General features: G+C 52.5%; 1 protein-coding gene across 6 annotated transcripts in view; it reads left to right on the forward strand.

Moving 5' to 3' along the window:
* Positions 1–21,479, forward strand: part of SSBP3 (single stranded DNA binding protein 3) — a 54,341-nt gene that overhangs the window by 25,169 nt on the left and 7,693 nt on the right. For 2 of the 6 annotated variants that reach the window (XM_072866442.1, XM_072866444.1), the window contains exons 5-7: positions 11,116–11,205; positions 19,355–19,435; positions 20,169–20,228. In XM_072866442.1, the coding sequence (XP_072722543.1) occupies positions 11,116–11,205; positions 19,355–19,435; positions 20,169–20,228 (231 nt within the window). The remainder of the gene's footprint in view (positions 1–11,115; positions 11,206–19,354; positions 19,436–20,168; positions 20,229–21,479) is intronic. The other 4 variants (XM_072866443.1, XM_072866446.1, XM_072866445.1 and 1 more) reach the window with 2 other exon arrangements.

Raw genomic sequence — 21,479 nt, forward strand, 5'->3', positions numbered from 1 at the left:
AAACCGCTCTGTGAGCGTGCAAAAAAAGTGACTAATTTAAAAACCACGTTTTTATCAGAAATCCTCCCTGGCCCAATGTGCACCTTGTCACGTTGCTCCTTGAGTTTTACAGCCCTGCAGGAACTTTCTGCAGGGAAGCCCCGCAGCTCGGCTGTGCCCGGACTGCCGCTGCCAGCGGTGCCGAAGCAACGCGGAGAGCTGGCATTAAGGTAAATAAAACTTGGGGCCACTTTGGAGCGTTTTTTCCTATCCCAGGTAGGGGTAGGCGAGAGAAAGCAGGGCTGGAGGCGAGGTGGTACGGTGAATTCCCTCCCATCCCATGGGTACGCACCTCTTCTCCTTCTCCAGAACATGCCATGATATTTAAAATGCTCTAGAAATTAAACCTTTCCCATTCACCCTCCTCCTCCTGAAAAATCCTAGCCGACCAGGGAAGATCCGTGCCCCCTCCGAGCTAGCTTAGCCCCTGGCTTTTGCCGGGTGTGGAGAAAACCACCAGTTCTTGGGAACAGCGCTGAATTTTACATGCTGGCTTACGTCAGATTTACTCCTCCTGTCCTTTGCTCTAGCTGCTCTATTAATTTTCAAATGCCTTGAGCAATTACCGGACCTGGGAAACAGTATTTTTGGGGGCAGCACCCACAAATAACTGCAATAAATAAACCCTGCTGTTAAAAAAGGGGGAAAAAGGGACACAGGGGCTGCGCTCACCTGGGTTTAAAGAGTATTTTTAGTGTGAATTTTCATCAGAAACCGTGCATGCACAATCTGTTGGGGGGCTGCTGCAGGGGAGCATCTCCTGGGGGGCTTGGGGGGGGCTCACACCCTTTCCCTACCCACACACCGCTTTTGAGGTCCAAAGCGCTGCTCCTGGGGGGATACAGGGTGCGGAGGGGTGGCAGCGGGTGCTTCCCCGGGGCAGGTTTGGGATGCGAGGGCTCCATATGGCTGGAAGGGATTAGCCCAGAGGATTAGATGAACAGAGAGGAGGGGAAAGTTGCTGCAATCCCCCTCCCCAAAACCCCTCATCTCTGACCCCCGGCAGATGTGCAGGGATGATTTCTGGGGACATTTAGCACCGCTTTGGTTTTGGCTGTGCCCCCGGAGCACGGCCCGTGCTGCTGGGGGAGAGCGATGGCCGTGGCCCGGGGTGGGATCCTGCACCGACAGCTGATGAGGAAAGCTGGGACGTTCCTCCTGCCGCCGCCTCGCACTCACACGTTGGGTCACACGCGTTTCAAACCCGAGCGCTTTGCCTTAAGCCCGCTCGGAGAAAGCACTGGTGGTGCTCGGTGCTGCGCTGCTTGGACAAACCCGCTCCCCAGGGACGGGCAAGCCTGGGATACGGCACTCGGGAGGTCGCACATAGTGTGACCTAATGGGCAGCCGTCCGGGGCTTGGGGACGGTCGGCACTGCTGCTGCGGGATGCAGGGGTGCAGGATGCTCTGCAGCTCCATAGCTCCTCAGCATAACGTGGCATGGATGCCCGGCTGCAGGATGCTCTGCAGCTCCGTACCTGGGCAGCAATTAGGTGTAAAGCGCTCCGTGGAGGGCAGAATATTTTTAGCATTTTTAAAACATCACCCTGGAAATGGTAGGAATCGTGCTGAGGCACGATGGCTTTTCTCCATGCGCGCCAGCGAGGGCATCGCTCAGTTGCAAAACCCGTCTTGCTCGGGATTGAGCTTTGCTAACAGCTTTCCTCGTGACGCCCCGGCGTTGCCATCCCAGCAAAGGCTCATCAAGGGCTGGGTTGGCTCTCGGAGCACAACCTCAGCCTCATAAATGACTTCCAAGCCCATACTTGCTTCTTGGGATGCATCAAGGATGCAGAAACCTGGTGGGCTCATCATGGCAATGCTCCCTGGAGGGCGGGTGCCATAAGATGGGTCCTATAGGATGGGTGCTATTTGGGTGATGGGGAGGACAAAAGCCCATAGCCCATCATTGCTACCGAATACGGGAGTCCTCAAACTTGGCAGTAAGTCCATCCATCCCGGTTAATTTAGGGCTCTGACGGGCCGCCCTGGGTCTGGCCGCAGTGGTGCCGGCTGCTCCCGTGCAAAGTCCACCGCCTTCCTCCCCATCTGCCTCGCCAGGGTTTATATGAGGTGCTGGACTTTGTACCCACACAGCAAGTCACAGCCCTTTTTTAAGTCAGCTGCCACCTCCGCCTCAATTTAAGGCATTTCCATCCCTCTGCCAGCATATTTAATAGAAGATGCTATGCAGAGAAGATGCTACAAAGCATCTTCAGACATCAACAAAGCCACTTTTGTTAAAAATTATGATTTTTTTTTTTGTTAACCTGCTGCTTCATTAGAGGAGGGGATTTGATTCTTTATTTTTTAATTATTATTATTATATTTTTTAATTTTTTTTTTTTTAAAGGCTCATTGTGGAAAAACTTTGCTCTTCACAGATCAGCAGGCACATCCATCAGGGGCCGCTGCGAGCGGGGACGGATGCTCGGCCGCCTCTGTAGGTACACAAAACCCATTTGAACGCCTGCGAAAGGTTACGGCAGCACTTTTCAAGCACCGCCGTAACCTTTCGCAGGCGTTCAAATGGGCTTTGTGTTATTACACGAAGATGGTGGCCATCAGCATCTTGTCGGGGACGGGCAGATGGTGTTCACCTGCTCCGGACCAACTTCTTTCGCCCTTTGCCTTTGGTGTCGGGGAATAATACTGGGGCAGCTGCTAGCAGTAAAATAGGCTTAAGCAAATGGGATATTTTGGCATTCAAGTGCATGACAAGAATGGGAGTATTTGCATTAATTCCCTCCTCTCTTTCCCTGTGGCGGAAGATGATGGAGAAAACGGGGATGTTTTCCCGCGGGGCAGAGCTGGGTCCCAGTCTTCTCTGGCTGGACCGGGGAGGGGGAAGCGCCGGATGCTGTGCCGGGGTGTCGGTGCTCCGTCCCGCAGCGTCCCGCAGCGTCCCACTGCCCGAACAATGGAAATGGATGTTTTTCAGGGGAGGTCATGGTGTTTACCGCTGCAAAGGCAGGCACGGGGGGGTCTCACCCCGTTCCCTGGATCCAGATGAAGGTTAGGTACCGGGCATCGCTCTCTCCCCATCCAAACTCGCAGCTTATTTTGTATTATTTTTGCCCGATGAGATTGGCTAGCTGAAACACCAGCAAAATAATAAAAAAATAAATAAAAATATATTCCTGATCTGCGCCCATCTTTAATGGGGAAATAGCTGCCGGGCACTGGATGCCTTCAGGGTGTTTTGCGGTGCGCCGGCTAGCCGACTGGATTGGCAATATCCTCGTTAGTTGTTAGTAAATCCTTTGGACAAGTTAAAACTATGTTTTTTCAAATGCACGTGGTGCAATGGCACGGCATTTTTCTAAAGCTGCGGATTATATTTCTTTTCTCTCTTTTAAATTAGATTACCAATTTAAATCTAGCTTTTCTTATAACCCTTTCCAAAATTTGCTTGGCAATTTCAATCTGGAAGAAGGCAGAAGGCAGAGGAGCAGTGATTTGTACAGGCGCTGGGAAGCAGAAGTCGGGCTGCCAACGCCAGCAGCCTCCCTTGAACCTCATTGCCAAATTATTACTATTTTTTTGAGAGGGAGGCAGTGTTTTTCCTTAATCTGGGCTTTTCAAAGGCTGGGAAAGGAGAGGACTTGATTTCGGCCACGGTGCTCAAGGCAAGGATGGAAGGCGAGCCGGTGCACGTACCGACAAGCATCCAGCCACACAACCCCACATAATTACACCCCGATGGCAGCGGTGCGAAGCGAGGGGCATCACGGGGAGTAAACACCCATCTGCTTTAACCATCACAACTTCGCAGAAAACTCCATCAAATTGCCTCTCCCGGCAGCTTTGCTTGCTGGGGCGATTTCCTTTTTGGTTTGAAAAATAATAATTTTTTAAAATCTGAAATTAATCTGTAAGCTTTGCATAAAGCTTGTGTAGGTACATCAGGAGCAAATCCAGGGGGAACCATGAAGTGTCCAGTGCAGGAGAAAATACAGGTCGTCGGTGCAAGGAGCTGCACGGTGGCGGTGGCTGGGCGGCCCTCGGTAGAGCCGAGCATCCCGCGCTGATAGATGTGCAGTAGATTAATAGTCCTAAGCAATTGCATTGTCTAATGAAAATTTTATATAATTATTTTATATAACTTTTTTGGCAGGTGGACCCTGGAATGGATGGTATTGATTGCTGGAAAAGAGCCTGGCCTGTCTGTTGCTAGAATTATTAGAGGAGAATTGATAGTAATTAATACCTGTGTATTTACAGCATTTTCCAGGCTGCTAATTGCACAAGATCCGTTTGAGCTGGTTGGCAGTGGGGAGGGTTCGTACACTGGTTTTAAGGTGTGGGCGTAGGTCTTGTGGCGGGGAGGATGCCAGCAGCTCTCCCGCTGCTGGCGCCGAGCTGGGACCCCGGCTTCACCTTCGCTCCGAGCTGGGGATGGGGTCTCCGGGATGCCCATGGCAAAGCATCCCTAAATACCAGGGATGGGGTGCATCCATGCACCCAACCGTGTGGTGTGAAGCACCGGAGCACTCTCCTCTGCAAAGCCCTTCCTAAGTCAGGGGAAGCGCTCCCAGCAAGCCTGCCTTAACTTCCCAGAAGTTTCCCTTTGGAAACCTTTCCGTACACACGCGCGTGCAAAACTGAGCCTAATTGCATTTAGTCTGTTTTACACCTCCCATGCTTATCCCTTCCCTCCCCCCCGCCCCCCCCCGCCTTTAATTCGGTTGCTGTGAAATTTTTGCAGCCCTGCCAAGTTATTTCCTTGGGATATATTTAGAGAAAGCCAGCTCAGCAGAGAGCGCTGGGTGTTTGCGTAAGGATGTTTGTAAATGTTAGCAGGAACGCTGTCGGGCTGGCGGAGCAGATGTCCGTGAGATGCTACCAAGAGCCTTATTTACAAACTTGTAAATGACTGAAGGGGTTTCCTTCCCAGGGATAAGGGGGACGCCGACTTAAGAGATTAAAATCCTATTGTTTTGTGGCCGGAGCTGCTGTCTCAGATTATCCTTTACAAGGGTGGGGGGAGCCCCGTATTAGCTTGAAACACCATTCAACTGTTGTGCCTTTTTGTTTTTTTAAAGCTCGGGGAAAATACGGGGCCGGGGGTTGTTTCTTTCTTTTTAAAGGAGGGGAAAAAAGTGGCCGAGCGTGGCTGTTCCCGGCCGGGGTGTACGCCGGCGCTTTGTGTGCCGGGGCCTCCGGTGCCGGGCGGCTCGCAGGTGATGTATTTAAAATAAGCACAAAAAGCTTGTGCTATCACAGAAGTATAATTAAGCTGAACTTGTATGCACAGCTTGGTGTCCCACGGGAGCGCGGTGATGGCGTTTGGGTGGTATGCATGATGATGCTGCTACAAGCCCATTTAATTTTTTTTTTTTCTATCTTCCTCTTGCCAACACACAAAGCTTCATCCCAGCCTCCTTTTACCTTCTCTTACCCTAAAATCAACCAAAACGGGTTTGTTTTGTCTCCTGGAGCATCCAGCCAAGTGGCTTGCACCAGAGGAAGCAGGAAGGTCTCTGACATACCCCGGCTGGGGAGCGTGGCGTGCCCCAAAAACACCCTGAGCCCACCCGAGAGGCTCTGCAAGCACCGTGTTTTTGAAGTGGGTGCCCACCACCGGCACGTGGGCCAGCGGTCGCGCTCGCATCAGCTCCAGCGGGCTGGTGCTTTACTTATTTTCATGCACGTTGATGGAACACAGATGCTGTCACCGACCCACGGAGGGGACTGATGCAGGAGAGCATCTGAGGGCTCGGTCCGGAGGAAGCGGTCAGCGTGCCGTCCTCCCTGGTGTTAATCGGGTTACTGCGAGGTGTGAGAGGGTTCTATTATTAAATTTAAAACCTGGCTATATAAGATGAAGGCAGCTTTAACAAGATGAAAAGGCTTAACTGGAGTCCAATTAAATTCCGTATTACCTGTTTACGCAGCCTGCTTAAGTCCTGACCTGCACGCTGATTTCTTCTTTAGGCTCCAAAGCCTGTGCTCTAGGCAAAAAAATAAAATCAAAGGAGACAGATAGATACCAGATCACCAATATGTCCCGAGCATCCCCGCACGCTCGTACCGGAGGCAGCTGCCCTCGAGTGCTTTGTGCTGCTCCCGCTGTGGCTGCAAGGTGCGAGATGCAGCCAAAATCCTCCGGTCCACTCTTCTGGAGAGGAGAGCGAGGGCAAAAACATCTTGAGCCAAAAAAGCAAATGTCTGGCCCTCCTTAGTTTGGTTTTAGGTCTGTGCCATGAAGCTATTTTTGCTCTCCCCATCTCGCTGCCGGGTTGATGGAGGCTGGGGCTGGCAGAGCGGTCGGTGCTGGTGGTGCTTCCCATGAAGGGAGCATCCTCTCTGCTGCCTGCCAGCGCCTTGCACCACTCTTTGGAGGTTATTTTTATTTTTAAAAAAAAAGCGTTTAGTGAAAGCCAGCCGCGGGATGCTGGGGTGGGCTGCGCAGCTGCCTGTGCGACCCGAAGCTGCTTGCTCGGAGCATGCGGTGGGGACACTGGCTCGCATTTAACGGCAGAGTAAATACTGCTGATGGGAACCTGTTTTTCACAGTTAATAGAAACCATCCCTTGTGTTGGCGAAGCGTGGGAGGTTTGGGCGGGTGGCAGGCTGGGGCTCGGCTGATGCCCTGCCACCCCGCAGGATATCGTCTCGCCGTGATGCCGGGAGCCTTGCGGGATGGGATGCATCGGGGTGCAGCGCCTTAGCCCACCCCTTCGAGATGCTCTCGGAGGCGGCTCGGGCCTGTCCAGCGATGGGGATGAGGAGGAAGAATCCCGCTGCAGCATCCCGAGGGCGGCCGTGCGGACAGCGCACCCAGAAAGCTCCCCAGCTTCCCAAACCTTCCCTTGTTGGGTGCTGCCTTTTATTACGGGGGGTACCCCGCGGCTGGGGGCAGCGGCATGCTGTCGCTGGTGGCAATTTCAGCCCACCAACTCCGCGCTGACTGCTCCGGTTTTTAAATTTCAGCCCCCGAAACCCTCTCGGCTTCGGTTGTGCCTCCCGGCTCCTCTCGGGTCGAGTCTGCCGCAGGGCGGGGGGGCAGGAAACGGCTCACCGCACCCTGCTCTCAGCAAACCTTCACGCCTAGCAAAGACCTAAACTCTGTATTAAAGAAAGCAAATAAGTAAAAGCGCCGGTCTGCAGCTCCCCCGGGGGCTGTGGGACGAGCGGAGGTGAGTTGTGTTCCCAGCTCAGCCGGCCTGGGAAAGCAAATTCGGGTGACACCGAAACGCTCGCGGGGCAGCTGGGGCTGCTCCGGGGGCCGGGGAGCTGCTCGGTGCAGCCGTGCCGGTGCCTCGTCCCTGCCGCTCTTAAACGCAATTAATACGGCGGAATAACCTGATTTCTTCCTAAGGATTAGGTTAAGAAAACAAGAGGGTTTTAATAGCTCTTTTACATCCTACATAGATTTTAGCTGAAAAACCTAACTGGTTTGGCAGCGCAGCCAAACGGCACATCTTTTCTTTTTCTTTTTTTCCCCGGTTTTTCCCCCATAACCTGATGCCAGCAGTCCTGCACGAGCAGGCTCCTACCGATAATTCAAGTGCCCAGCTCCTGGCTGTGCTGTTTTGTCCGATTTCCATTGCCTCCTGACCTCCATCCTTCTTTATTTGCAAAGCTATACTCGCAGGCAGTGGTAATAAATCAATTAATGACTCTGATGAATCGTTTAATGGCTGACAAAATAACACTACAGTCAACAGCTTGGATCTCTACAGCAGTACCAGAAGACGCTGGTTGACTCAGGGTAGGGAGACGAAACAGAGACTGTTAGCTCAATTAGTGCAATTAGTCTGCGATTTAAAGGCTTAGACGGCATCTGCTGGCGTACCGAGCTGGTGTGTTAACTGAGAGCTTCGCTTTGGAATTGAAATGCGGCGATCCAGATTGTCATCGCTCCGCTGGTTTCCACCAAAAAAGGGGAAAAAATACGTTGGGGGGGGGGGGAATATATATATATATATGTATGTATGTATGTATGTGTATATAGCTATATATGCGTGCTCCAGGAACTGTGTTTTATTTCCAGCGTGGAGCAAATTTACCGTCTAATAAAAGGCAAACGAGCCGGCATGCTGGCTGTGCCAGAGCTGTCCTTGCAGCGGTCCCCAGCGTGCTTTGGTGGCAGGAAATTTGGGGTGTCGCGTGCCAACGGGGACCTTCGCGTGGCTGGACGTGCTTTCGGTTTAGCACCAGCTTGGACGTGGTGGCACAGCGGGCTTCGTGCTCCTGCACCGCCCCGGCGCTGCCCGTCTCCTGCCGGCTTCCGTGGCATCTCCACCTTGCCTGTACCTGCGCCGGGGGGGGTTTGGGGGTTTTTAGATATTCACCCAGTGAAAGGGGCTTGGCAGGCAAACTCCAGCCGAAATCTTCGGAGTCCCTAAAAAGAGTTTCTGAGCTAAAATGGTGAAAATAAGCCAGGTGGGGGGACCTGAGAGGGCAAAAAAGTCCTGGTTTTCTGGAAATGGGTGCTGGAAAGCCCTTGGGGTTTGGGTCCTCACCCTTGGGGTTTGGGTCCTCACCCTTAAGGTTTGGGAAATTTGTTCCCACTGTCTTTTTTTCCCCTTTTTCTTTCTTTTCTGGTGCATCCCCAGGGTTTTGCAGAGCTGCTCCAGCCACGGCTGCACTCCCATCGCTTCGGCAGGGCTAAAGGTGCCTCGGTGTTTACCTTAGCAGCGGTGATGGGGAGGAGAATAAAAAAGAAATAAAATGTCACTTCGCAGCCTTGTAAATCATTCATCAAGGGCTGACCAATTTGGCTCCCATCCTACAATATGCTCAGGGCACTTGTGGGTTTTTAATTACCGAGTTCTGCCAAACGCCACATGTGCGAGGAACTTTAAATCCCCGTTTATGCTGTGAAGGCATAGGTGAGGTTTCGGGGTGTTTAGCGCAGAAAAATACTCTGTGGTTTTGTGGAAAAATAGGCATTTTGCTTCAAGATTTTCTTTGGCTGCTTTGCCCTCCTCCCTCTGCTCCCTGTTGCAGAGGGAAGGAGGAGGGCAGCGTACTTTCCCCCTGGATCCCATCCTCACTCCCCACCACTTTGGGATCCGTTTTGCTTTGGGAGATTCCCCCAGCAAAGGATTATGGTGTGCTGGAAATCTCTTGAAACCATAAAATATCACCTTGGCAGCTTTATTGCAGCGCTCACCGCCTTGGGAGAGAAGCGTTTTGCGTGATAGAGGGTTTAATAAAGGAAATTCCAAATGGGCTCGCTGCAGTTTGGGGCTCGGTCTTATATATTTTTGCATTAAGAACCGTCATCTGCTTTGCAGAGAGACTGCAATATGTTCATGGCCTTGGATTAAGATTTGGTTTTACTTTTATAGCTGACCCACTTGGGGGGATGGAGGGAGGGGGAGAACTGGGTTCACTCCCTCTCCCGTCTATTTTTGCTGCCGTCTGATGTATAAAAAGAGCCTGGAATGGGCAGGCTTATTTTTCCTGCCAGGACTTTTTTTTATTAACTGTAAAAACACTCAGATCTGGCCCTTGCTGTTGATGTGGGGACGGCTGCTCGGGATGCCTTGTTCAGGGGAACGGCGGGAGCATGGCATGGGCTGTGCCTGGGGGCACAGGACCCCGCAGCCGCAGGGGTACCCCAGTTATTTTGCAAAGGGGGTCTCTTTTTGGGGAATCAACCTGCTCTGTCGTCTCTGCCCCTTGCAGCTCTGAGACGCTGTGGTGGGAAAAGCAACCACTGGACTGGCGTGGTCCTGGCCTTCATCCCGCATCCGGCACGCCGGTTCCTGCCGGAGAGCGTGATGGAAGGGGCACAAGGGATGGCCCCCCAGGAAGGCACAAGGCAGTGGTTACCCGATGCTCTCCTGCCCCTGCAAGGCTTTCTGATCCAGAATATCGAGATTCCCAACCAGACGTTGGGGTCCCACCTTGGCAAGCCGTAGTCCTTAATAATAATCCTTAATTTTCCAGGCTGCCCAAGTCCTGACATCCCGGCGTGTCCCCTCTGCTCCCATCTTGTGGTTGTCGCTGCATCAGAGGCAGTCTGTGGTCGGGGCTGGCTCGGCTGCTGTCGGGACGCGGGGTTTGGTGGGGTCGGGGTGCTCCAAGCTTTGGGGTAAAACCAAGCCTGAGCAGGCTCACGTGTACCCCATCTGCCTGTGGGGTGGAAAATTTTTCCACCCATTTTTTTCATGGTGGATGATTTTCCTCAGCCCTGCCACGTGGTTTTAGGTGGGTAAGCCCATCGTAAAAATTCGTGGAGGGAGTAGTTCAGTGATCCAAACCCAATTAATATCACTGAGGCTCCCTTGTAACTGCCCTGGGAACGGGGGTTCCTTTGGTGATGGGTAAATGAGAGTGCACTTCAATGGCACAGGTACCGCTCCTAACCCAGCAGGGACGCGTTGCCAGCAGTGGGCTTTAGGGAAAGATCTTTTTCTTACCATTTTCCTTCTGGGTAGGAGCCTCCCATCAGGCTGGTGCTTTCCCAGCGCTGCCAGCTCCACAACGCAGTGAGAAAATAAGTAGGAATAGAGATGCTGAGGAAGAATGAGTGGGGTGTCCGGGTACCCCGTGTCCACCCCCATCTCTCCTTTTCAGGGCTGGAGCCGCTTGGGTGGCTCGTCCTGGGGAGGTGCAAGCGGGAGCCTGACCCCGTGGATTGGGTGCGATGAATTTGGAAATTCATAATAAAACCTTGGCGTGCTGGTGAGGTTAGGGGAGGAGGACAGAACCGAACCGGCGAGCGCACAGGGGGAGGTGGGGTAAGAAAAGCATTTAAAAAGCCTCGGAACAGCTTCTGCCTGAAGTCACGCATTGGATGAGGCTCCTTGGTGGATTAACGAGACTAAATGCCTGGGTAAATGAATAAATAAGGCCCAGAATTATCCCCAGTTTTTGCACGGCCATCTTCTCTGTGGGCGAATTGCAGAAGCCAGTGCCTCTCCGGCTCTGAGCATCCTCTGGTTGTTCCCCCGTAGGGGGAAGATGCTCAGGGCATGGGGAGCGATGCTCGGCGCTCTGGAGGTAACACACTAATTGACTCAGTGTGGTGTAGCAGGGGAGACGGCTTTTTTAATGTGTTTTTTTCTTAACTCCAACTCAAACCCACCGTGTTTGTCCTGGTTTTGTTCCCCGCAGAGTGCAGCTGCCGCTCCGAGTCCCGTGCTTGGAAACATTCCCCCGAACGACGGGATGCCCGGGGGCCCCATCCCGCCCGGTTTCTTCCAGGTAGGCTGCCGCTCCTCCCGATGCTCGCCTCCACACCGCGCACGTGTTTGCTTATGCTCTGGGTGTCAGCGCTGTCCTGCCTGTGTTTTTTTTCCAAGGAGATGCTAGGGAAGCAGCATGCCCGCGTAGCTGACCTGTCTAGGAATAACTCGTGTTCTGCTGTCCTTCCACGTTTGCTTTCTAGTTTTTGTGGCCTTAAAGCAAATTTCTTTCTTGCTCGAAGAGGTTACTGTGTATTTACAACCAATGTTTTTTTCCAAAGCTGCTTGGTTTGTGTTTGGGTTGGGATTGTATTTGTTCTCCAGTCCTAACAGACGTGCGTAATTGGAAACATTCTGGATTTTGATTCCTGAAACTTCCCCCCCCCCCTCTGGTTAACCGCTTGATTTTTTCCAAATGCAATCACTGAAAGCATTAACAAACGCTGGCTGCGGCTGCAGGCAGGAGCCAGCTCCAGCCAAGTCCCCAAATGCCGTGGAGGCACCTTGTAAGCAAATACCTAGCAAAGTCCCCAAAGTCCCCTCGCTCCTTCCTTCTCCCGCGCCGAGCTCTGACCGAGGAGAGGGTAATGTATGTTTGGAGTGATGCTGATGGAAAGGATCTCGACAAGCACACAGAAAAGGAGTTTTCAAAACTTGAACCGCGGGGTTTTTTTGGATTTCTCTGGAATCTCTTTGCACGGCATGAGCCGCACTGCTTTGCAGCGGCATAAGCTCTCAGTGCATTAAAATCTTCCTTCCTGAGGAAGAAACACTTGTTCGTGTAACAAATGGTATGAGAGTTGAAAGGAATATTTGTTTTGGCAAGCTCTTTTTTTTTATCTGGGCTTGTGATTTGTATATGGGAGAACTTCTTGGGCAGTAGACAGGCGGACTCGATAAGGCGCTTGTGATTTATTGTGGCGATATCTGAGCCCGATACCGCCGTTTGCGTGTGTATGGGAAGGGGGAAGGGGGGTCCTGTCTTTTTTTTTTTTAGAGAGATCCCATTTCCTGAACATGCTTCCGACAGAGTAAGAATATCCGATATTGATCAGGAACCCTAAAACAGGCGAATCTTGTAGCAGCGCTTGGTGGCACGGGGTGAAGCCAACAGCAGAGATGCTATCTCGCAGGTCATAGCTGCTGCCAGCAATTCGAGTGCCAAGCTGCTGCTGCCAACAAATGTGTCTCCAAAAGTCCTGATCTCGCCCCACAGCAAAGCTGACTGTCCTTTGGGGCTCCTGCCTCACACAGAGCTGCGAGGGCTGCAAAACTGGCACGAAGTTAGGGCAAGGCTTCAAGAGTATGGGTTGGCTTTCCCTGAGAAGGGAAGGTGAGGAAGAGGAGTCACATCTCCCCAGACGTGCTGTGCATGCTCCCCTCTCGACTCCTCCCGTTGACAGCCTCCAAGCTGTCCCCCCTGCTTTCCTTTCTGCCCTCCCATAGCATTTGTGCACTGAGGGTCCGATTCAGGAGCAAACAACCCATCCCAGCTCCTTACCTCTCGTGCGGCTGGGCCAAGGGGGAAGGAGGGCTCAAAAGTAGCCCTGCTTTCTTAGGACCTTTGGGGGGGGTCCTGAAAACCCAGCAGGAATAATGGCACCGGTGCAGGTGTCGTCTGCGGGAATGCTGCCCGTCCCCGGAGCTGCTGGAGGGAAGGGAGGACGGGTGCCGATGCATATGGCTCGCATGTGACATCTCAAGAGCCTGCCTTTCCTGAAAGCCCTCCAACATCTGGTTTCTCCTCCCAGCCCTGAGGATGGAGGGGAGGAGGGGAGAAGAAAAATCCCACCTTTTAACACAGTCTGAACATCACCCCCATGAAAGCCCGTCTGATTTATTGCGGGTGCTGGAGCTCATTCCAGCTTCAGGAGGTGCTGGAGACCAGCTCTTGCAGAGGTGGGCTGGTGGCTTGGCAGTGAGCTGATCGCAGCCCTGGGTAATTTCTTATCTCTGTGGGAAATTAAAGTGCTGAACTTAAGTGGGCAAAACCAAAAAGGTCACAGGAGATGCAAACGACTTCTCCCTGACCCTTGGCGTGCCAGCCGTGGGAGTGGGTGAGGTTCCTGGTGGTACCACCCCAGCCAGTGCCTTCCCTGTGCCAGGAGACTGGAGGATGGAGAGGGCTTGGGGGTTTCAGCATCTCGCTCTTCTGCGCCATACTGTAGGCACCAGGGACCTGCAGGGATATCCTTGAGGATAGCAGGCGTGGGGTTTTGAGAGGTTTTAGAGGGCCTGATCCTGTCCTGGCATGGTGGGGCACCACGCCAGGAGCTGAGAAGGGAGTCGCCAGCAAAGCTCAGGTTGCAGAAACCCCGTGCTACCTCCCTGGGGGTGCATGAACCCCTCCAGCCCTGCACATTCGGATGTGCACCGCTGTTTGGCAAAGTGAAAAAATTATGCGAGCCATTCCTGGGAGCTAGTGGCCCAAAAACCCATGGGAGCGAGCTTGGAGGAGAAGTGACGTGCCGGGAAGGGAAGAAGAGAGGAGGAGCCCGGGCTGCAGCACCCGTCCGCAGCCGCCGTCTTACAGGGAGAGTCCCTTCCCCGCGCTGGGGCTCAGCAGTGACCTTTGGGCTGGGGGCCAAGGGAAATACAGCCTGCAGAGTCTCCCAAAACCTTCCCAAAACGATGGGAAAGGAGAGGCCCTGGGCGGCGTTGGGTTGCCGGGGCATCGCGTGGTGCCAGCCGGCAGCACGGCGTTGGGGCTGCGCTCTGGACAAAAGGTGGCCGGGTTGACTGCCGGCGTGGGTAGATGCTTTTATTTAAATCTCTCTCTTTGTCCCTTTGAGATGAGCAAACAAGCCCTCTGCTCATCCTCGTAAAGGTCATCGGAGGCGTTCCTGCTTTTGTTTTGAAAGCCGGATTGATGCTGGGGTGCAGATCCCTCAAAGGAGGGACGGGGTGCCAGGAAAATGTAGAAAGGAAAATTAAAAATTGAAAGCAATTAATACCATACCTTCCTACCACTAAATAAACGAGGGGGGGACCCAGTCAGCAGGCCCCCCCCGCGGCTGTGCCTCCTCTCCCCAGTGCGAACTCCCCGTGCCGCCCCGTACCCCGCACGCTGATGAAATGGAAAGTTGACCATAAATCAATGTCGGCGGCTGCGTTAGCTATGCATCAGCGGCTCGGCGCCGAGATGCACCAAAACAAAGCGCCGGCTGCTTGGTGTTCCCACACTGCCCCCTAATGCAGAGAGACCTCGGAAGCTGGGGAGGATGGGGGGCTCCGGAGCCCGGGGGGCTCCCCCCGACACCCCCTGCCCTCCCCGCCTCTCCTCCCCGCGTCCCGGGGCACAGCTCTTTGGGTAAGGTCACCCATGGGGGTGAGGATGGTAAAGCCCGGGGCAATAGGAAGGGGTCCGTGTTGTCCTGCTCCCTCCTTGGATGCCACCATTTCCCCCCTGCTCGGCCGTCCTGGCGTCTTGGTGGGATTTGCCACCGCTCTGCGGGTGCCACCAGCTATGGTCAGGCAGCTCCAGCGAGGTGGCCCAAGAGCCGCCAAACCAGGCTGCCCTGCCCGAAATGCCAGGGCAGAGCTCGGTGTCAGCCTTGCACTAGGCAGGGTTTGAAGGAAGGTGGCTTACGAGCTGGAGGAAAGGAAAAGCAAGCATCAGAGAAAGTTTTTTTCTGGAAGTTTAGTAGGATGCCCGAGGCTTTTGTACCGAGCGTCTGGAGCATATGGTGGGATTTGCAGTCAACTTTCTCTCGGGTGCTCCAGCCAGATGGAGGTGACTGTTCTTGGCTCCAGCTGACACGGGTTTGTTTCCTGAAGAGCTTGTGTTTAACATATTCCTTAAAACCAGGCTTCTGCAGTTGGGAGCCCCAGCTGCAGGCGAGGCAGAGCTCCTGCCCACGGCTGCCTTCCGCCGTCTGCGGGGGAACTTGGCCTGCCTTGCCCTGCCTTGCCTTGCCCTGCCTTGCCTTGCCCTGCCTTGCCTTGCCCTGCCTTGCCCTGCCTTGCCTTGCCTTGCCTTGCCTTGCCTTGCCTTGCCTTGCTTTGCCTTGCCCTGCCTTGCCTTGCTTTGCCTTGCCTTGCCTTGCCTTGCCTTGCCTTGCCTTGCTTTGCCTTGCCCTGCCTTGCCTTGCTTTGCCTTGCCCTGCCTTGCCTTGCCCTGCCTTGCCTTGCCTTGCCTTGCCTTGCCCTGCCTTGCCCTGCCTTGCCTTGCCCTGCCTTGCCCTGCCTTGCCTTGCCCTCTCTCGGGAAGCTGCGGTTGAGTCCTCACCTGGCACCATGTGCTGGAAGGTGGCCGTGGTCCTCCTCTCCGAGGGCACCTGGAGCATCTCTCCTAAAGGCTCCTTCGGGGATATCTTATTTTTTTTGTTGACAACTTGCAAAACTTCCCTCTCCATCGGTAGGAGTAAAGTTCCTCTCCAATAAACCCAGGCATGTCTTAATTAATATCCATCTAATTTATTGGAGTATTTTCTAATGTCTCAACCAGTAGGCAGGGGCAGGTATTTTAAAACACAGATGCCTTCCTATTGCTAACTCTAAATTGTCGGTATCTCGTGGCAGCGATGCTTTGCCTTCTCGTACCATCCTGCATTGTTCTGCCACCCCCAGAGGTGCTTGAAAATGTTTTTAAATAGAAAAACTCCCCCATTAGCTGAAAGTATGTAGCCCATAAAACATGATCCATTTGTGGTGAATTACGCTGGAAACATAAATTGACACACGCAGAGCTATGATCGCTCGTGCCATTTTCCATCTTTAATATTTTACAAGAAGTTTGAGGAGTTGAGCTCGTGAAAGACAGAGTGGAAATAACCTGATCGCCTGGAAACTCCCTGTAGAAAGCAGCAGCGGCGGCAAACTTCGGTCGTCTGATGGGCCAGGCTGGGCTTTTAAAGTCCCCGTAGTGTAGAGGGGAGAAAAAAATGAAGCAGAGAGGAGGTTGGGGCACCGAGAGCTGTCGGAAAGTTTCCTCTAATGCCATTTTAGCTGTTTGGGGTCGGTTGTTGGGGTTTTTTTGAGGCAGCTACAGGAAGGTGAACAGTAACCCCCCACGCAAGGGGCGGGGGGGGAGAAAAAAATGGAAAAAAATAAAAACTTGAGAGATGATGGGGTTTCTGTGTTTGGGGAGAGCGCTGGTCTTGAGATGAGAGTGAATTAACTGCGGAGCAGGTCCCGCTCGCCCGGCACGGCGTGTCAGATGGAGCTGTGCTCAGGGGATGCGACTCCGGGGCATTTGGGAAGCAGGACTGCATGCGTTCGGCCTCCTCTTGTAACAGCACTAAGTTAATAACTGCTAAGTACACATTTTTTAAGAAAAAAGGGTGGCTCTGTTGGTTGGAGCCCACATGTCATCTCTGCAAAACACTTGTCTCAACTACCGTGATCCATCGGGATCATCTGCTGCTTCCTCCGCAGCGAGGGAAAACCGTGCGAAAAAGCGACCGATCCGGCAGGCGTTCCCAGCCAAACACGGGTCCCGGCCCTGAAACATCTGCAAATATTTACAGAGATAACAATATCCAGAGGGTCTGCATTTCTGACAGAGCAGCGTGGCCGTGCCGCAGGGGCACGGGAGGGGGCTGCAGCGGTTGCCGCCCGGGGCGAGCATTTCGGATGCTGCTGCTCGTTGCTGCTGTGAAAAAGAAGAAAAGAATGAAGAAAAAAAAGCCCCTTTCAGCTCCTCCCTGCCTGCTGAGATGTTTGCACGAGCTGGGCGTCTGCAGTCACGTTATCCAGAAGTGTCTGCCGGGAGCGGTACCTCGTGGGATAACACGACGGCGAGGATGCTGCTCGCTGGCCGGCAAAGCCCGGTGCCGAGCCTGGAGCATCCCGGCAAAGCCCGGTGCCGAGCCTGGAGCATCCCGGGGAGCAGCCTTGGGGCGGCGGGGCAGGGCCACGCTCCGGAGGATGCATTTCAGCAGCACAAACAACTGATGCTCTCCGGATCCGATTGCCGCAGGGGATTTTTCTCCAGTGAAAATGCCGCTGCGTCTTTCACAGACGCTTTTTCTACAATAACCAAACGCTGCTTGCTCCGGAGACTTTAAACGCAGCCCCCAAGCCTCGGCTCTGGGCCCAGCCGGGGCGTGTGTAGGTGGCCACGTCCCCTGTGCATTTGATACCCGTTAACCCCACGCCCTCACACGCCGGGGGATACAAGAGGGAGGACATCAGGGGTTTAATACCTTCAGGATGGGGTCTGCGTGCCTGTCCAGGCAGTCCCTGTGTAACAACGACCTCTTCCTTGCAAGGCAAGCGTTGTGGAGGACCTGTTGACTCTTGCGTTGATGGGACTTGAGGGTTGGCCTCTGCGAGTCCTGGTTTGTCCTTTTCCACTTGGTTTCATCACTCGTTCACCTTTGCCAATCTTCCCTACCCCAAATCCTGCAGCTGTGACGTGTAGGAAGGGCTTTGGCGATGGCCAGACCTCGTTGAGGGGTGCCGTCCTCCATGAACCCGTGGTGGGAGGTGGCTGCTGCCCCCGGTACGGTTTGCATTCGCACAGACAGAGTTAGCCACCTCAGAAGCAAAAATAAGTCAAGTTTCATGCATGGAGATGACTTCTGCTAAAGGTGGTTGATGCTACAGTTGGACCACAGAGGTTTGTCTTCTCCGCTGTGGTGGGACGTGGATGGAGAAGGCAGTTGTGTTGGCACCGGGAGGGTTGTCCTGAGGTGCCGTGACCTCTTCCAGCCAAGGTTTGCTGGGCAGGGGCTGGTTGCCTTCGGCTCCTGGAGAATAAGTGGTGGTCTAAATGGTGGGACTTCATTTCCCCGGGCGCAGCGGCTGGAGCGGGGAGGCTGGCAGGAGGCTGTTGGTTTAAATCCGCTTGGCTCCATCTCGCTGCCGAACCGTTCAAATTAAAAAAAAAAAAAAAAAAAAAAAAAAAAAGGAAAAAAAAACCCACCCTCTTACTTTATTTACATTGCACTCAAGTTTCCGCCGTACAAAAGATTTGCAGGTGCAAATATGTCCTGCCTTCATTAACTTCCCCTCCCTTTTTAATTTATGTGATTTCAATTTTCCTTCCCTGTACTGTTAATTAGGGGACCCTCTAATCAGTACCATTATCACAGTGGTATTCATGTTTAGGAAAGCTGCTAAACAAATGCTTGCAAAATTGCTAAATGGCTAATTAATGTCTGTTAATTAAGAAAATTGCTCATGGTAACAAACCATGCCATTGCTGGCAGCAGCTAGAAGGCGAACACTTGTTGAAATCAGTAACGAGGCAGGTAGGGAACATCTGCTCCGGCGCCGGTCCTGGAGCCTGCCGTCGCTTCCCATCACCTACTGACAAAGCCCGCTTGCTTTCTCTACCAATTACATCTCCTTTGACTCAAAAAATACTTTTTTTTTTTTTTTTTTGCTCCTTACGTTAACACGCACCGGTATATTCTTGCACCGAGCTCGCGGTTTTTCCAAGCAAATTTTCATTTCGTGCTTTTAAGGGAAATTTAAAAAAAAAAAAAAAAAAAAAAAAAGTGGGCGTTCAAGCCCAAAATGTCAGCGGCTGCTGCATTGCAGCCTTAAACCTGCACCAACTAATCTCTCCTTTTTTCCCCTAGACATCCTTTCTTTGCTCGCAAGCCATTTTACTCGCATCCTTAGGGAATCCACCTCGAGGAAGGATGTTGCATCCATACGGTCTGGCGATGCAGCCCTGGTTGTGCCGGCCAAACGCTGCCCAGGCGCGAGCTGGGACGTGCCCCTCGTCCTCTGCGCTCACTCCAGCACCTCCACTGAACCATGGTCAAAAAAAAAACCCCCGGAGGTGTTTCCAGCCTTCAGGATGAGAGAGGAAAAAATGATATTTTTTTTTGTTTGGGGGTGTTTTTTGTATTTCCCCCAACCTCTCTGGTCCTCTCCTGCATATTTTTTCTTCCTCGTTGCACGCTGTTGCAAAGTGTTTCCCTGTGTGTTTATCATTGCAGACTTGGTTGAAACTACCGGACCGTTTACCGTCAATGTGGCTGCTGTATTTTGACAGATGTTCTGATTTTTACTATTTTTTTTTGCATATATCATTATTCATTGTTCAGCTACAAATGAATAGAAACTCAATTAAAAAGAGGAAAAAAAAAAAAATTTAAAATGGGAGAACCGACTCCCCGACAAAACAGGTCCACCCGTCAATCCTTTTTTTTAGCTCTTTCTGCGCTTTCATGTGCTAATCTATAACCTCCTTCTACTGTCTGACCTCACAGGGACCGCCTGGGTCACAGCCCTCGCCACACGCACAGCCTCCACCCCACAATCCTAACAGCATGATGGGACCCCACAGTCAGGTAAAGACACTAGCGATGGGTAGGGCTGTGAACCGGGACGTGCGCTCGATTTGCTTTTTTTTTTTCCCCTCTATAAGCATGCTGGGCAGCGGGTACCCGCTCCCCTGGGGAGCATCCCCCCGGGCATCCCAGCTCCGAAGCGAAATACCCTTTTTTTCCCCTTTTTTTTCTTTTTTCTTTTTTTTTTTTTTTTGGATGTGCAGTTGTCAATGGACTGAGAAGTCAATCGTGGGTATCAGACTGTTTTACCTTCCCAAGGTAGCCTGAGAAATTTAACTTGATGTGGGTTTTTAAGCTTCTGTTAGTAGCAGCAGTGGTAAAAAAGTAACGTTTAAGTCTTTCTTCTTTTTTTTTCAGTACTTAGCATTGGGGGATTTTTTGTGTGTGCGTGTCTGTATGTGCTTATTTGCCACTTTTTTTAATATATCTCTATATATTTAAACTTGAACAGTATCTAACACTCAGGGTTTCCCATGCACTAATTTTAACAGCCTCACCTAGTATTGCCGATGTCAAACGCTCTCAAACAATAAATCTACAGAGAAAATGTTTAAAAAATGGACTCCGGACACCTTTTTTTTTTTTTTTTTTTTCCTTTTGAAACTTAACTTTTTTAAAAAGGATGTCTCCAGAAAAAAAAACCAAAAACCGTGTGTACAGTCTAACCGGCATGCGTGGGGAGCGTGCTGCCTCCCCGCCGCTCGGCGCTGACCTCCCTTTTATGTCCCCGCAGCCGTTCATGTCGCCGCGCTACGCCGGAGGTCCCCGGCCCCCCATCAGGATGGGCAACCAGGTACTGCGCTCCCGGGCTCCGTGCCGGCGGGTTTCCTGGGGATGGCTTGTATTTGGGGAGGGGGACAAGGGCCAGGTGTCCTGCGGACGCTCCTCAGGTTTGGATGGGAGGCATCGCCTCCCTCGAGCATCCTCCGTTTTCTTGGTGCTGGAGCATCAAGCGTCACATAACCGTTTTATTTTAAATTTTTTTTGAGGTTCAGGCATATCCAGGGTATAAACGGTGGTGGGGCATGTGCCGCTTTTTATTTGTGGTGTTTTCAGCACGGCCGTGCTGCAGGCTTCCTGCCCGGCTGGATTTTCCCTGCAATCTCAGAAAATTAAAGTGATGGAGATAATCCTGCTGCTGGGTTGACTGAGCGCTTAGATCAGCGGCGGGGTCAAGCGGGGCAGGTCACTGCTGAATTTTTTGGGTTGGGTTTATCCTCTTATCCCAGCTTAAACAAGGGCAGTTTGTTTTTGGCCTTACGGACGGAGGCTTCCACCCCACGCGTTGCCTGAACGCGTGGCCTTTGGTTGGGGAATCCATCTCGTTCCCAATGATGCCGTGCAGATCCATAGGGTAATGACCGAACCAGAGGTCACCTGTCATTAAAGGGAAATTAAAAGAAACCTCTAATTCCTTTGAGTAGCAAAGGTGACTGTGCCCAAATTGTCTTGGGAGCTTGTTTTTTGGCTACCAACATTATTTTTATGGAGCTCTTATTAGCAGGAAGAGCAGAATAGTCAGGAAGTGGGATGTAGCAGCTTGCTTCATGTTTGTGCTTGCTGGATTTGAGACTTGAATCGCTGGAATTTGCAAAATGATGGTGAGACAGCTGAGATGTAGCTGAGAAAAACTCAAGGGGGGCTGATGTAGGACCCCCAAGCCCGGCTGGGCTGGAAGAGCCTCCCACCCAGGGCACTGGTGGCTGGTTTAGCGAGGTATTAATTAACGGCACCTTCTCACGGGGCAGTTTTAATGGGTCCCCGTCCTGCTGTGGTACCCAGGCTGGTCCCGAACGCCGCTGGAGGTGAGCATGGCGAGCTGGGGCAGGGAGGAGAGGCAGGGAACCGGTTTGGGGTGACTGCTTTTGCAGTGGGGTCGTGCATCCAGGAATGGGTAAAGTTAATTAGAAAGATTTCATTTTTTTCCCCCAAAGACCACGTATAAAACACAGGTTTGTACCTACCCAGAGCTTGGCAAGGTTATGGTCACATCCAGAGGGAGAAGAGGCATAAATAGGCAGGCAGGAAGGTCAGGCAGCAGAAG

The sequence above is a fragment of the Ciconia boyciana genome, chromosome 7, assembly GCF_034638445.1.
Source record: "Ciconia boyciana chromosome 7, ASM3463844v1, whole genome shotgun sequence".
Lineage (NCBI taxonomy): Eukaryota > Metazoa > Chordata > Aves > Ciconiiformes > Ciconiidae > Ciconia > Ciconia boyciana.